Raw genomic sequence first — 14652 nt, 5'->3', positions numbered from 1 at the left:
GGACGAATCATGGATATGTCTGGAAAACCCCAGAAGTATGGCAGTCAGAATATATATATATATATATATATATATATATATATATATATATAATGAAAATACATAAATAACAACGATACCGTATTGGTCCAAATATAAGCCGCTCCTTTAAAATTGGAAGTGGGGGGGGGGAGAGAAAATTAAAAATACCCGAATATAAGCCTCTCCATTCCTTGGTGCTCCTGGCTGCATAGTGGGGGTGGGGAGCTGAACTGTGTTGCCAGTGGCCTTTCCCCTTTCCTTGCTCTCTCCTTTCCTGGCCTTGGGGGAGACAACAGGGAACTATGCTTGGGTCGGCCACCGCTTTGCCACGCTCCTGGTACTGTCTCCCCTGTGCTCCTGGCTGCATACCATAAGGTTGCGAATATAAGCTGCATTTACACTTTTCATGGTAGGAATTAGGGAAAAACATGAGGCTTGTATTCAGGCTAATACAGTACTTTCAAATATACAGCAATTGCTTATTAGAATGACTAGATTACTGATAATATTGGAGAGAATTATTCAAGCCTTTCAGAGGGTGTTACAAGTGTGTCCCTGGATGCACATGTATGTAGCCAGCACTCATGTATCTTCATATAGACACTGCTGAGAGGTTTAGGATCTTTTGCTGGAGTTACGACCTAAGTTAGGAATCCACCAAGATGCTTCTCCACAGTTAATCAAGAATTGTTTTATTCAAATGTAAGGAATGTTAGCAAACCAAAGTGAGAAAGAAATGGAATGTTTCTGGCTAAACTCTGCAAACAGTACTATGAGAAGAGTTGTTTGCTTAAGCAAGTACCTATGACTAAATTGTTATGACATCACTACAACCAGCATTTCCAACGAACTACATATGCAAGCAGAATAATGATATGCACTCATGTTCTTTTACTTTTTTTGCTGATAAGTTGTTCCCTGGTGTTCAGCTCAGGTCTGAATATAATAATGTAGCATTTAGAGGAAAAGATGCAAGCCAGTAACCCAGCACCAGAGGACAACATGGAAAATATCTCCACAGCTACCATGTATTTTCATTTGTAGCTCCGATAGGTGGGAACAAAGGACAACCAAACACTGCAAACACCAGCAAGCTGAAAGTGATAAATTTGGCCTCATTGAAACTGTCAGGTAACTTCCTGGCAAGGAAAGCCAAGGTGAAGCTGACAATGGCCAGCAAACACATATAGACTAAGTCACCATAAAACATGGCAACTGAACCCTCATTACATTCAAGTATGATTTCCCCATTCAGTGAGTGTACAGTGGTACCTCGTGTTACATCCAAAGAGTACCAAGGCAAGCCTGAATAAAGGAGCAGAAAAGGACAATGTAATTTGCCAGCCTTTTCCCTATCCATTTCCACATCCTGGATCCTGGCTTGGTTACCATGAATGCCAAAACTACAGCAATGGTTTTTGCCAAAACACTGGAAAGAGCCACAAAGAAGATGATGCTAACAGTTATTTGTTGGAAAAGACAGGTCAGCTTTCCAGGCTGTCCAATGAAGAGAAAGGAGCAGAGGAAACAAAGCAGGAGGGCGATGAGAAGGATGTAGGTGAGAGTCTGATTGTTGGCTTTGACTATCGGAGTGTTATTATACTTTATAAAAGATCAAGCATTGTGATCTGAGAGAAAGAAATAGCCAAGAATGCTAAGATAGGACAGGTAGCTTGGAACCTTGGGAAAGCATTGGATTTGGTCATTGTTGGGATGCTCATATTCTGGACATTTCACACAGGCATCCATATCTGAAATAAAAGAGGGATCCTTTAAATATTTCAGATATTGATCAATATAGAACTAAAGCATTGGTTCTCAATCTGTTCTGGGTCATGGACCTCTTTGAGAATATGATTATGGACCCCCTCCCCAGAAATGCACATTAATATTCTATATGCATTTGAAATCCATACAACAATTATTTAAGGCCAATTCAAAAAATTACCTTTGAAATTCACAACCCCAACAATAATTTATCTGTGCTCATTTAAATGTATTTCAATAAGTAATAATAAAGCTATCATTCACAAACTCTCATTAGAGAGTGAGATATGATGTTGGACCTGTGGCAATAAAATGGAATTTTCCCTCCATTTTCTGGGAGTAGTCGAGGTGAAGTGCAGGCTAAAATCAACAGGACCAATGAAACAAGTTGTATTGTGCAAACATAATAATGTTAAATGAAAGATTTAAAAAAGCACAAAATAATTGAAAGGTCATGGGGAGGGGCAGAAATGGAAATGAAGAAAGGAGGAGCAAAATGTTTTGAAAAATAAGTAGTAGTGTGGCCAAGAATTAAATACAGGTACAGTGGTACCTTGGTTCCTGAACTTAATCCATTCTGGGAGTCCGTTTGACTCCCAGAATCGTTTGAAAACCAGGACATGGCTTCCGATTGGTTGCAGGAGCTTCCTGCACTCAGTCAGAAGCTGAGGAAGCCGCATCGGGATGTGTGGCTTCCAAAATACGTTTGCAAATCGGAATACTCACTTCCAGGTTTGTGGCGTTCAGGAGCCGATTTGTTGGACAACAAAGGCGTTTGACTATAAAGGTACCATAGTATATTCCTCTTGGAGGTAATTTTGCAGGGGCAAACAGTAGTATACCAGATCCATTCATTTCATTGGCACTTATGAGGAAAGGCTTACTGGTGCCTTGTGCCCAGCAATAGAATATAGAAGGCAAAATATTGACTAACCAGTCGAAACATTGCCAGCATTTTCATCACACCCCACAATAAATAAATGCAATATTCATTAAATATGTGTCATGGTAATTATGATCTGAACACATTACAAAAGTGTGTGTGTGTGTGTGTGTGTGTGTGTGTGTGAGAGAGAGAGAGAGAGAGAGAGAGAGAGAGAGAGAGAGAGAGAGAGAGAGGAGTAGGATGGTGTCTTACATAGGCTCACCAATCACAATCTGTGAAGGCTGTTCCATGAAAGAGAGTGCATTATATAGGAACACAACTTGAGAAACAATCCCACCAATGAAAAGGTCTCCTGATTGGTAAAATTCATGAGGAATAGGGAGAGGATCATCACGTATGCTGCAATTAATGAAATGTGTCTTGCATACAGTATGACACAACAGTATAAGCAACAATGCCATCACCATCATGATCCTGTTGACAAAATGCCCCTTCCAAATGTAAGTTTCCATGGTGCCCTCTACTGCATTGCATAATGTTTCTAAAACCAAAAAGTGGATATATAACCTAACGTATAAGATAGATTATCTAACAGAAGAATGATAGAGCCCTGCCGATATCTGGACCTACTTCTGAAGGATACAAGGGTTTTATAGATCTTTTTCAGAATCTTGTTTTTTTGTGTGTTGCTAGCATGTGCTGAATGTCAGTGGCATTAACAGGTATGATTATCATTTCCCCAGTGTGTTGTTGACTTCTGAAGTTGTATCATGAATAACAAAAGTGCTAGAAGATTTTTTCTTCTTTCCACCTGAATCATAAACATATTATTTTGTCCCAAGTAGTCAGCATTATGTAGCCTGGTAGATCCAGATCTGACCAGTGCTAGGGTTAAGTTTATCCACAGAGCATTCAGATTTCCTTGGAGGTTTTTAAGCAAATATTGGATGGCCACCTGTCATGGATGCTTTACTTGAGATTCCTGCAGTGCAGGGAGTTGAACTAGATGACCCTTGGGGTCCCTTCCAACTCTGTAATTCTATGATTCTGTGATTCTATGACAGCTTTCCCCAAACATCCTAAGCTCTACCAAAAGCTTCATATAGATGCTAAATAGCATTATGAACAAAACAGTGGCCTGTGATACATCACAACACTGGACGCTGAAGCACAAGCACTCGGTGCATCAATAAAGTGATATGTATTGGTGAAAATAACATACAGATGCATTGGGGTAAATTTCTTCTAAAAGGTTTTTAGGGGGAAACTGCATTGCAATTATTATATTAGAAGAAACATACACAAAAATGCTGCTGAATTTTTCTGGAGTAGGTTTGACAATAATAATAATAATAATAATAATAATTTATTTATACCCCGCCCATCTGGCTGAGTTTCCCCAGCCACTCTGGGCGGCTCCCAATCGAGTGTTAAAAACAATACATCATTAAATATGAAAAACTTCCCTAAACAGAGCTGCCTTCAGATGTCTTTTATAGATAGGATAGCTACTGATTTCCTTCACTTCTGAAGGGAGAGCGCTCCACATGGTGGGTGCCACCACCGAGAAGGCCCTCTGTCTGGTTCCCTGTAACCTCACTTCTCGCAATGAGGGAATCGCCAGAAGCCCCTTGGCACTGGATCTCAGTGTCTGGGCTGAACAATGGGGGTGGAGACGCTCCTTCAGGTATACAGGACCAAGGCCGTTTAGGGCTTTAAAGGTCAGCACCAACACTTTGAATTGTGCTCGAAAACGTACTAGAAGCCAATGCAGATCTCTCAGGACCGGAGTTATGTTGTCCCGGCGGCCACTCCTAGTCATCAGTCTAGCTTCCGCATTCTGGATTAATTGCAGTTTCTGGGTCACCTTCAAAGGTAGCCCCACTTACAGCGCATTGCAGTAGTCCAAGTGGGAGATAACTAGAGCATTCACCACTCTGGTGAGACAGTCTGCGGGCAGGTAGGGTCTTAGCCTGTGTACCAGGTGGAGCTGGTAGACAGCTGCCCTGGACACAGAATTAACCTGGGCCTCCATGGACAGCTGTAAGTCCAAAATGGACAGCTGTGAGTCCAAAACTCCCAGGCAGTTACACTATTCAGGACCAGGGAATCCCGCACACCCATCCACCCCCTGTCACCCAAAAACAGTACTTCTGTCTTGTCAGGATTCAACCTCAGCAACTCATATTTGACAGAGAATCACACCTCATCTGACTACAACATCAGAAAGCTCATAGTTTAGCAAGGCTCTAACTTGCTGTTTGGTCTATCAACAAGTCTTAAGCTTGTGCTGCATAAGAATAGTGCATCAACTAGTGCTAGATTATGAAACTAGGGTGCATATATTGAAGTGATTTACTACATATAAGTGTACTAACAAATGTGAGAGTGAATAAAACATTGAAAGGACATTCTTTGTCTGTCTTCTCTTGGGTCTGTGAAAAGGAGTAATGGTGCTGTTTTGGAGCTGCATAATAACTCTTAGTACAATCACTGTGGTCTAAACGACTGAGCGTCTTGGGTCTGCTGATCAGATGGTCAGCAGTTTGAGGCCCTGTGACGGGGTGATCTCCAGTTGCTTTGTCCCAGCTCCTGCCAATCTAGCAGTTCAAAAGCATGCCAGTGCAAGTAGATAAATAGGTACCACTGCAATGCGAAGGTAACAGCCTTTCCGTCCTGCTGGCCACATGACCCGGAAAGGTGTCTGTGGACAAATGCTGACTCACTCGATCTGAAGCAAGATGAGGGTTGCAACCCCACAGTTGCCTTTGACTGGACTTAACCTTTCAGGGGTCCTTCACATTTTTTACCTTTACATTTTTTACCTTGACTCTTAAGAAGGGTGATTAATCTGAGTTATATTCTAAGTGGATCAGCTTGTTTGGGCAGGGGTAGATAGATGGAAAGAAACAAGGGACCCATCCAGACTAGTCTTTTATTGTGGGGTTATTCTGCAGCATGTTCTTGACACAACAATAGTGCATTATTTGTATACTTATTCTTATTAAAACCATCAGGTAACTTTTTGGCTAGGACAGCCAGAATGAAACTCACGACAGCTAACAAACCCATAAAACCCAAGACACAATTAAACACGGTAGCTGAACCCTCATTGCATTCAAATATGAATTAACCATTCAGTGACTGCATGCCTGTATCTGGGAATGAAAGGGAAGTACTTAACTAAAGAGTACAGATGCCAGCTTAACAAGGTCCATACGCAAGGTCCAGGTAAGGGAGTCTGCTGAACTGCTCCTGAGGGGGCCACCAGAAACACCTTGCTTTTTTATGGGTTTCTCCTCCCTCCCCTGGCTGAGTGTTTCCAAGGAACCTGTCTTCCTATTCCCAATTCAGGTTTAACAGCAGCAGCAACTCCAGCCCCCTCCCCCTTGACATAGGCAGATAGGCAGAGCCGTAACTAGGAGATCTTGCACCCCTGGCAGAACTGTCCAGATTGCGCCCCCTAGGTAAAGGTAAAGGTACCCCTGCCCGTACGGGCCAGTCTTGACAGACTCTGGGGTTGTGCGCCCATCTCACTTAAGAGGCCAGGGGCCAGCGCTGTCCGAAGACACTTCCGGGTCACGTGGCCAGCGTGACATCGCTGCTCTGGCGAGCCAGAGCTGCACACGGAAACGCCGTTTACCTTCCCGCTGGTAAGCGGTCCCTATTTATCTACTTGCACCCGGAGGTGCTTTCGAACTGCTAGGTTGGCAGGCGCTGGGACCGAGCAGCGGGAGTGCACCCCGCCACAGGGATTCGAACCGCCGACCTTTCGATCAGCAAGTCCTAGGCGCTGAGGCTTTAACCCACAGCGCCACCTGCGTCCCTTTCATTTGCCCCCTATTTGCCCATTTGCCCATTGCGCCCCCTAGCCATGGACAAATTAGCTCTTCTTTCCACCTCTCCTCCAACCCCAACCCCTCCACCCATTCAATTCACCCTCTATTTATAACCATTTCTTATGTGGCAATAATCAATATTTATATTTAAGGACATATTTTAAAGCAAATTTTGTGCACCCCCATCTCCTGTGCCCCATGATGGGGGCCCACCTTGCCACCCCCTAGCTATGGCCCTGCAGATAGGCAGGTAGTTTTCTTCTTCCTCCTCTTTGCTTCCTCCTCCTGGCTGCCTTTTCCCTTCCCTTCCTACTCCTGTAATTTCTGGGAAATCACCACAGACCAGCAGCCAAATGTTTACATACAGGCACTGGTCCATGAACCACCATTTTCACTAACGTTTTTCCAACAGAGAGAAAATAACAATATATTATTACCTTCAATCCCTATTTTAAATTTATTCATGGAAATTTCAGTCAATAATTCTGTTTGGCTGATGAGTATGAAGAGAATAAATATGCAACTTCACCTTGTGGATCTTGACTTGCAAATAATTTCACTAAAATGTCAAAGAAAAGGTCCATTAAGATCGTTGAGATTAATTTTCAGGTCAAGAAAGCTTTAGAAAGGATGTTTCTCGGTATATTTAACCTCTGTAAAGTACTGTATATGTCGGTCATTATACTATTCATTTTACCATTCAGATCGCATACTTGAAAGGGGGGGGGAGGGAAGTGCTATCTGTTTTTAATTCTCATAAAAACTTAGTCTTTTCCTGATTTTAGTTGCTCCCTGTTATTCAAGTCAGCCCTGAACAAAAGAATATAGCATTTAGGGGGAAAGATGCAAAGCAGTAACCCAGCACTAGAGGATAAGATAGAGAAGATCTCCACAGCCACCATGTATTTTCCTTTGGTGCTCAGGTAGGCAGGAACAAAGGACAACCAAACACTGCAGAACACCATCATGCTGAAAGTGATAAATTTGGCTTCATTGAAAGTGTCTGGCAACCTCCTAGCAAGGTATGCCACCGTGAAGCTGACAAGGGCCAGGAAGCACATATAGCCCAGGACACTATAAAACATGACAGTTGAGCCTTCGTTACACTCTGCTATAATTTCCCCATTGACGGAGGACATGTCTGTATCTGCGTATGGGGGAGAAATACTCAGCCAAAGGGTACAAATTCCTGCTTGAATAAAGGAGCCTGAAAACATGATAGAGTTTGTCAGCTTTTCCCCCATCCATTTTCTCATTCTAGATCCTGGTCTAGTAGCCATAAATGCCAGGACTACAGTGATGGTTTTAGCTAACAAGCTGGAAAGAGCAAGAGAAAATATGATGCCAAAAGTTGTTTGTCGGAGTAAGCAAATTAGCTGTCCAGGTTCTCCAATAAAAAGCAAGCAGCAGAGGAAACACAGTAGGAGGGATACGAGAAGAATGTAGGTGACACTTCGGTTGTTGGCTTTGACGATGGGTGTGTTCTGGTGCTTCACAAATATTATTATCACCAAAGCTGTGATCAGAGCAAGAGCAAGAGCAGACAAAGCTAAAGTCATTCCTAAAGGTTCCTCGTATGAAAGGTAGGTTATGACTTTGGGAATGCATTGGTTCTGGTGGAAGTTTGAGTATTGATCTTCTGGACATTCGGTGCAGGCATCCATATCTAGAATAAAATTTTAAAAAATTGGATACTTTTATAGTCATTGTTGGAGCTGCATTAAATCTCTCCTCATTTTCAAGTTCATTAGCCAAGGGTTGTCATTCATCTGCAACCTCCTCACATGCGAAGAGTATCCATCCTTGCTTCTAAGCAAAGAACATTTCCATCAGATGTGAGATATCAGCAAAGAAGCTGTTTTGAGGTATATGGCACATTATTCCACAGATCCTAGTCCAGAACTGGGGGGAAGCTATGCCAGCCCTGGAAGAACTAGCAGAAAGCATCAAACTAATTTAAAAAGTCACAGCCACCTTCCACCCTAATGAGCATGATGTTATAACACTGCTCTTAAAGATCTACATTGGCTCCCAGTACATTTCTGAGCACAATTCAGGCCCTGAATATAGGAATATGTATATATTCAGGCCCTGTTCATCCCAGACAATAATGTCCACCTCCAAGGGCCTTCTGGTTAGTCGCGGAGCTTCATGCTCCGGCACCAGGGAGTGGAGAGCAGGTGGGGGCGGGGCTGGTGCACATCCTGGGGCAGGGTATGCTGCCTGCAGGGGCGTGGCACCCAGCACGGGTGGGTGGCAACTGCGATGGCACTTACTGGGATCGCGCTGCCGGGGGCTGTGCGTTCCACCGGCACTCCTCTTCCTCTGCCAGTGCTTCTGGAGGTTCCCTCACTGCTAGTAATGAAGTTATAGGGAACCAGGCAGAGGGCTTTATTGGTGGTGGCACCTGCCCAGTGGAATGTCATCTCATCAGATGTCAAACAGTTAAAGTTCAAAGACATCTGTTGGAAGCCACCCAGAGTGGCTGGGGCAAACAAGTCAGATGGGCGGGGTATAAGTAATAAAAAAATAATAAAAATCATTCTATTGATTCACATGTTTTACTTATTTGAAGAAATAAATTGAGATTAATAGGTTCTCAGATCATTTAATTTCAGTTTCTCAATATACATATCTTTTTTGTTTTTGTTTTTGCTTTATATCTATTTTTCTACGGTGGGGTTAATAAAAAAGGAATAAGTAATGTGTACTGAATTTTTTGTTATATATATAATTGTAAAATTATAATGAAGATGAATTTTTGAAAATTCAGCTTCCCCTTTATGTGATGTGTCTCACAATAAATTTCTGTAGTGAGATATAGAATAAGAGATGTTACTTCCAATACCAATAGTTAGCAAAAGATATATAATAAAACCCATTTGGTGTCCTTCTAAGGCCCTGGCCAGAATTGCTGATATCAGAACATGAAAGTCTAAATAGTAACTTGTTTTACTACATATCTTAAATTTGGACTGGGCTACTTCTGAAAAGGAATTGTTTACATTGTTGGTGGAAAGTGTACTGCATATGAAATATTTTCAGCATTCAAACAAGATAATGCACATGTTAAGCATGATTGTTTCCCCCATTTAAAGCCATATGGTGGGTTTCAATGTAGCACTCTGTGGACCAAACACATGGTGAATGAGGTCCACGCACGCACTGGCAATTTCCCCCCATCCTCCCCCTATTCTCCATGAACTCCATAATTACTCCCTGGAGCCTTGTGGGAAACCCAGAATGGGTTTAGGTTCTGAAGGGGGGGGGAAGCAGGGAGGTTCCATTGCATGTGCAGGCCTTGTTCTGCACGCACAACAACTTAGCTGAATACCAAATATAGTCACGTCAGTCTTGCTGGATAATTGTGGAATTCATTCTGCACTTACTAATATTCAATTTATTACTCACCCTTTACCAACATATCCCAACAGATGCAACATTTTAAAACTGTACATTAAAAACAAGTTATGATGCTGTTAAAATAATTAGTAGTTCAGGAATGTACTGAAAACACCTACCTTAAGTTTCAAAGGCACATTGACCTCTGTGACAACCATATCTCCTACCTGTCTGGTTAGAAATCTTCCCTTCTGGACAAGGAACACATTCATAACAGCAAAAAGGCTCCCCTTCCTTCTTTTTCCTACTGTATCCAGGACGGCACTTGTCATTACACAGAGAAGTGGGAAGAATCTATAAATAAATGTCCAATTTTATCATTTTCATTACAATTCGCATTTCATTGAATATCACCACACATTGAATAATAGACTTATCTTTCGCCCTTCCATGGTTCTATTTATTTATCAATTAAGACTACATATTCTAATTCCCCTTTTATTCAATTCCCCCCACTATAATTTTAAGAATTTAAACTGCTACATTTAGATTAATCCTGCTAACACTTTATCTTGCTTTGCATAATTCTAGAGGTATTCTGTAAACATTTCCCACTTTTTCTTAAACACACCATCTTCCTGATTTCTTATTCTGTTGGTTAAATTTGCCAATACTGCATATTCCAATAACTGTATCTGCCACTCCTCCTTTGTTGGGTTCATTCTCTCTTTCTATTTCTGAGCATATACCTCAGAATGCTGTAATTGCTTAAAGAAAGTTCTTCTGATGCCCAAAGATGACATTGAAGGGTTTGTGAAAGTGATCAGATGATTAGCACTCCTGAAACTGATTCTGAAAGAGACATAGACTTGAATTCCCTAGTAGGTAAATACAATGCTGTGATATTGGTGGTTTTAATCCCATTGGGGCCTGGGGAGATTTGATGGGGAATGATATCCCCATATATTTTCCTGCTCGTATTTTATAAAATTACTACCTGAAGACTGTGAGTAAAGAGCATACTCCAGAGCCACCTTAGTTGTAATGTTCCATTTTTTGAATCCCCCTTCCTAAGTAGTTCTGCTGACAGAAGGAAGTCCAGCTGCTAAGGATTTATTCTTTGCCTTTTTATTTTCTGTGTACAATTAATTTATTAGTTCTTGTTTTATTTCTGTATTATCAATGTTGCATTTGATTGATTTGCTGATGTTTTATCTGTAACCATCCCTGGGATCATGTGAGGAAGGATGGGAAATCAATGGAAATACTATACACCTGAAATTAGGGCTATGAACCACCTTCTTATGAATACATGTACAGATTAGCCTTACATTGCAAGCATTTCCTGAGTCTCCAGTGACCCTCTTTAAATGAAACCAACCCAGGGTACATGTTGGAAGTCTTGAAACCTTTTGCTGATTGCACTAATTGGGGTGCACTCAATGGAGTGTATGTAACAATATTGAAAAAAAGTCATCAAGCACATTTGAAAAATCCATTATTTGGAAGAAATGGATTGAAAAGTCTTCCTAGCTCACCTGGTTAAATGTTCTATGCCACACAATGCGTTCATCCTGAATGGTTAACTTGTTGCCTGGAGGAGCTTGAAGATCCAGCGTTCCAATTTTGACTCTACCAAAAGATTGATTTGGAAACATTACCCAGTTGGTCACATCAAATCCTGCCATTATCTCTCCATGTTTGTTAAGCTGTATTGTCTCTCCAGCACTGTTGTTGAATGTGAGATTTCTTAGAAAGGGATGGAGCTACATTCAAAAAATATAGATATGGGTAAAATATTTGAATCCTCAGAGTGGTGTATACAGCCATAATTTTCAGAGAGGTGTGCACTAGTTGTGTGTGTGTAGCCAGTGCAGACATTTTATGAAATAAAAAACCCTCAATTTAGTTTCACCATTAAAAAATCATTCTAACGTTAATATGTAAAATACTACATAATATTGGTAGTTTTGTTTAACAACAGTGACCACACCCACTGCAGGTCATCAGCATAGCATAAGAAATTTGGCCTTTGAGGAACAGCCTGTCACACCTGAGTTATAGTTATTTTTCAGGTAGGCAGCTTGGCCTCTGGCAGCTAACACATTAGAGGTCATCACTTCTGCATACTTGGAGGTGGCTCAGCCTCCACCTGATTCAGTAGAAGGGTCAAAGACCTTTTTATCCCTCTTAGGACCCATCACACAAAACAACAATAGGTACAAAAGTATCCAAATGTATCAATGAAGATGGTGTGGCAGCAAGACACATTTCCACCAAGCCAAAGGAGCAGTGCAGGCAAAAACTCAACATGAGGAGGATGCGTTCTAATATAAGATGAAAAGGAAAAAAATTCCTCCTGTTTCTTTCTTTTAAAAAGTGTTCCTGGTATATTAGCCAGCAGTGAAGATGTGATCAGCAGCCCTGAAGAATGCAGAATTGTAGAATCAACCTATACATAGGGTCTATCAGGGAGTTCAGTAGGGGAAGACAACCTGACCAAAATTTGCTCATTTAGGAGATATGACATAAAAGTGGATGATTTATTAGTGAATGTGCTATGTATAACACAGCAAAGAGGGAAGCCAGCCATTCTCACCAAGCTATTTGATAGGAAACAAAAAGCCTTGAATGTAAGATATGTTTATGTACAGGGGATATATATTTCTTACACAACTGTGGAATAATATGGCATTTTAGTCGACCCAAGAGGTGTCAATACTGTGCTGTGGGTAAAATTACCTGCCATGGCTGCAGATTCTGCAAATCCACTCTAGCCACCTGTGATTTTTGTTTGAATCTAGATTGATACATAGCATGTAGAGCATGTGCCACTGCGTGAGGAACATTGTACACAGCATAGCTGCTGCCAGTCATGCTCATTTCAAAGATTTGTAATGGAAGACTCTCCAATTTCTCCTCCTCAGTGCAACGTTTCTTAGGCTCTTCACCCACATTATTATTTTTCAATGAGCAATTGAAGGTCTTTTCCCAGAAATCCTTGATCAAATCATTTTGTTTTTCCTCAAAAGGATTTAGACTCTGAAGAAATGTCCTGAATCCCAGGGGTTCATTTGAGTGTATAGATACAGATAAGGCACCCTGTAAATGGTGCATATTCCACCTCCTTTCATTGGTGGTTTTGAAATCCCAATGACTTGTCACAAGCCATACTTTACCTATAGGATGTTGTGCCATATGAAGATACCCGATCAAAATGACCATCAAAATGGAACTGCCATAGACCACAAAAACATTGGCTTTGCTTGTCATGACAATTGAAATTTTATTAAATTCACTAAGGAGCAAATCCGTCATTCCTTCAGCATAAGCCAATGGCCATATCCTATGTATAAAATCAACACAGATGTAATTCAGGGTAAGCTGGGGAACTAATGCTTCCAATAAAATTTCTCCTGTAATGTATTTCATAGTAAAGAGACCAATCCATGTCCATTTGAAATGCAAAAGTAACTTGACCAATCCATTGTACTCATGGACATCATTAGGGACCATCTGGTACAGGGAATGGTACTGCCTTCTTTCAGTCACCCTTGAGTCAAGACAGGCATAGGTGAACTAAAAGCAAACACATGATACGAAAAGCACAGAAAATGTGTGGATTAAGGGTATGCATTGCTAATATGGATTACTTTTGTCCACAGCCACTACTTTGGGTTAAATGAATATTTCATTTACCAGGGAAAAATAATGATAGCATCTTCAGATGAAGGGCAGTATACAAATTTAATTCCTACTACTGCCACTACTACTACTACTACTACTACTACTATTACTACCAACAACAACAGCTGCAGCAGCAGCATCAGATGCATAGCAGGATATATTTCTATGACTTTCTCATTAGAAGCAATGGGTTAGATGCATTCTTAAACTGGTTTCACTTAGTTCATATCAATGGATATTTCAAGCCAAGGCAATCTTGATGCATTTAATTTGAAATAATCTAAATAAACATTATTTAGGGTGTAACCCACTGGTTCCTGGAAAGGTGTCATAGGGTTTGTCTAATATTCTTCTCCAAAGAAGTGCAGGAGCTCAAGCTGCAGAAATGGAGAAATGCCCCTCCAAGCCCCCTCTCTGCTTATCACTAAGACTAAAACCCTTACAGACCAACAAACTTTGAGGCAGACTGCAGCAGAACTGAACAGGCCTACTGCTCCGTGTATCTAACTCAAAAAGACTGTTATTAATTGACATAACTGTACCAACTTACACAACTCCCTCATGCACAGGTTATATGACCTCACAAGATTCTTTCTTAGAATGTTGCAGTCCTTGTGAGTATTAACTCTTTACTTAGCATTTTGGATGCTCATATCTCACACAATCTCAGCACTTTCCTCAAAAACACCCACCTGAGGAATCTTGTACATGCTTATAATACTGGCCAAACTGAAGGAGATCTCAGTTAACTTTGTCCCAAGAATGGCCATCAAATTGTTCTGGCGATCACATTTATAATTTGGAGCTGAAATATGCCGTGGAGAAAGTAGGTCCAGTGAGAGCTTAGAAGTGACTACAACCCTGTGCATGCTATCATAGATTCGGAAGCCCAACGTGATATTAGGCAAAATATGGTGATTTTTGTTTATCTCCTCTACAGCAAATACCATGGCAAGAACCTCCTGGTAGTTTTTGGGTACCACACTGCAATACAAATTGGGGGGGGGGGAGACACAGTATACTATTTCTCATATTTTTTATCACCTCCATGAAATAAAACAGGTAGCAACAATCTTCTACATCCGTTAGGAAAAATCTGCTGTGCAGAGA

General features: G+C 41.2%; 1 protein-coding gene and 1 long non-coding RNA gene across 5 annotated transcripts in view; one reads left to right on the top strand and one right to left on the bottom strand.

Moving 5' to 3' along the window:
* The window catches only part of LOC309355048 (vomeronasal type-2 receptor 26-like), a 33028-nt gene extending 21506 nt beyond the window's left edge, over positions 1–11522 (bottom strand). For 2 of the 4 annotated variants that reach the window (XM_081885434.1, XM_081885437.1), the window contains exons 1-2: positions 11394–11521; positions 10083–10209 (exon numbers count right to left, since the gene is read on the bottom strand). In XM_081885434.1, coding sequence (XP_081741560.1) covers positions 10083–10209; positions 11394–11428 — 162 coding nt within the window. In that variant the 5' untranslated portion in view covers positions 11429–11521. Of the gene's footprint in view, positions 1–10082; positions 10210–11393 lie in introns of all 4 variants that reach the window. The other 2 variants (XM_081885435.1, XM_081885439.1) reach the window with 2 other exon arrangements.
* LOC309355984 lies at positions 5507–6664 on the top strand. Its single transcript, XR_014162684.1, has 2 exons — positions 5507–6141; positions 6547–6664. It is a non-coding gene; the product is annotated as an uncharacterized lncRNA (long non-coding RNA).
* Positions 11523–14652: the final 3130 nt, after the last annotated feature.

The sequence above is a fragment of the Podarcis melisellensis genome, assembly GCF_964234715.1.
Source record: "Podarcis melisellensis genome assembly, chromosome: 13".
NCBI classification, from domain to species: domain Eukaryota; kingdom Metazoa; phylum Chordata; class Lepidosauria; order Squamata; family Lacertidae; genus Podarcis; species Podarcis melisellensis.
Note: the sequence above shows the minus strand (reverse complement) of the source record. Positions and strands in the feature narration are given on the sequence as shown.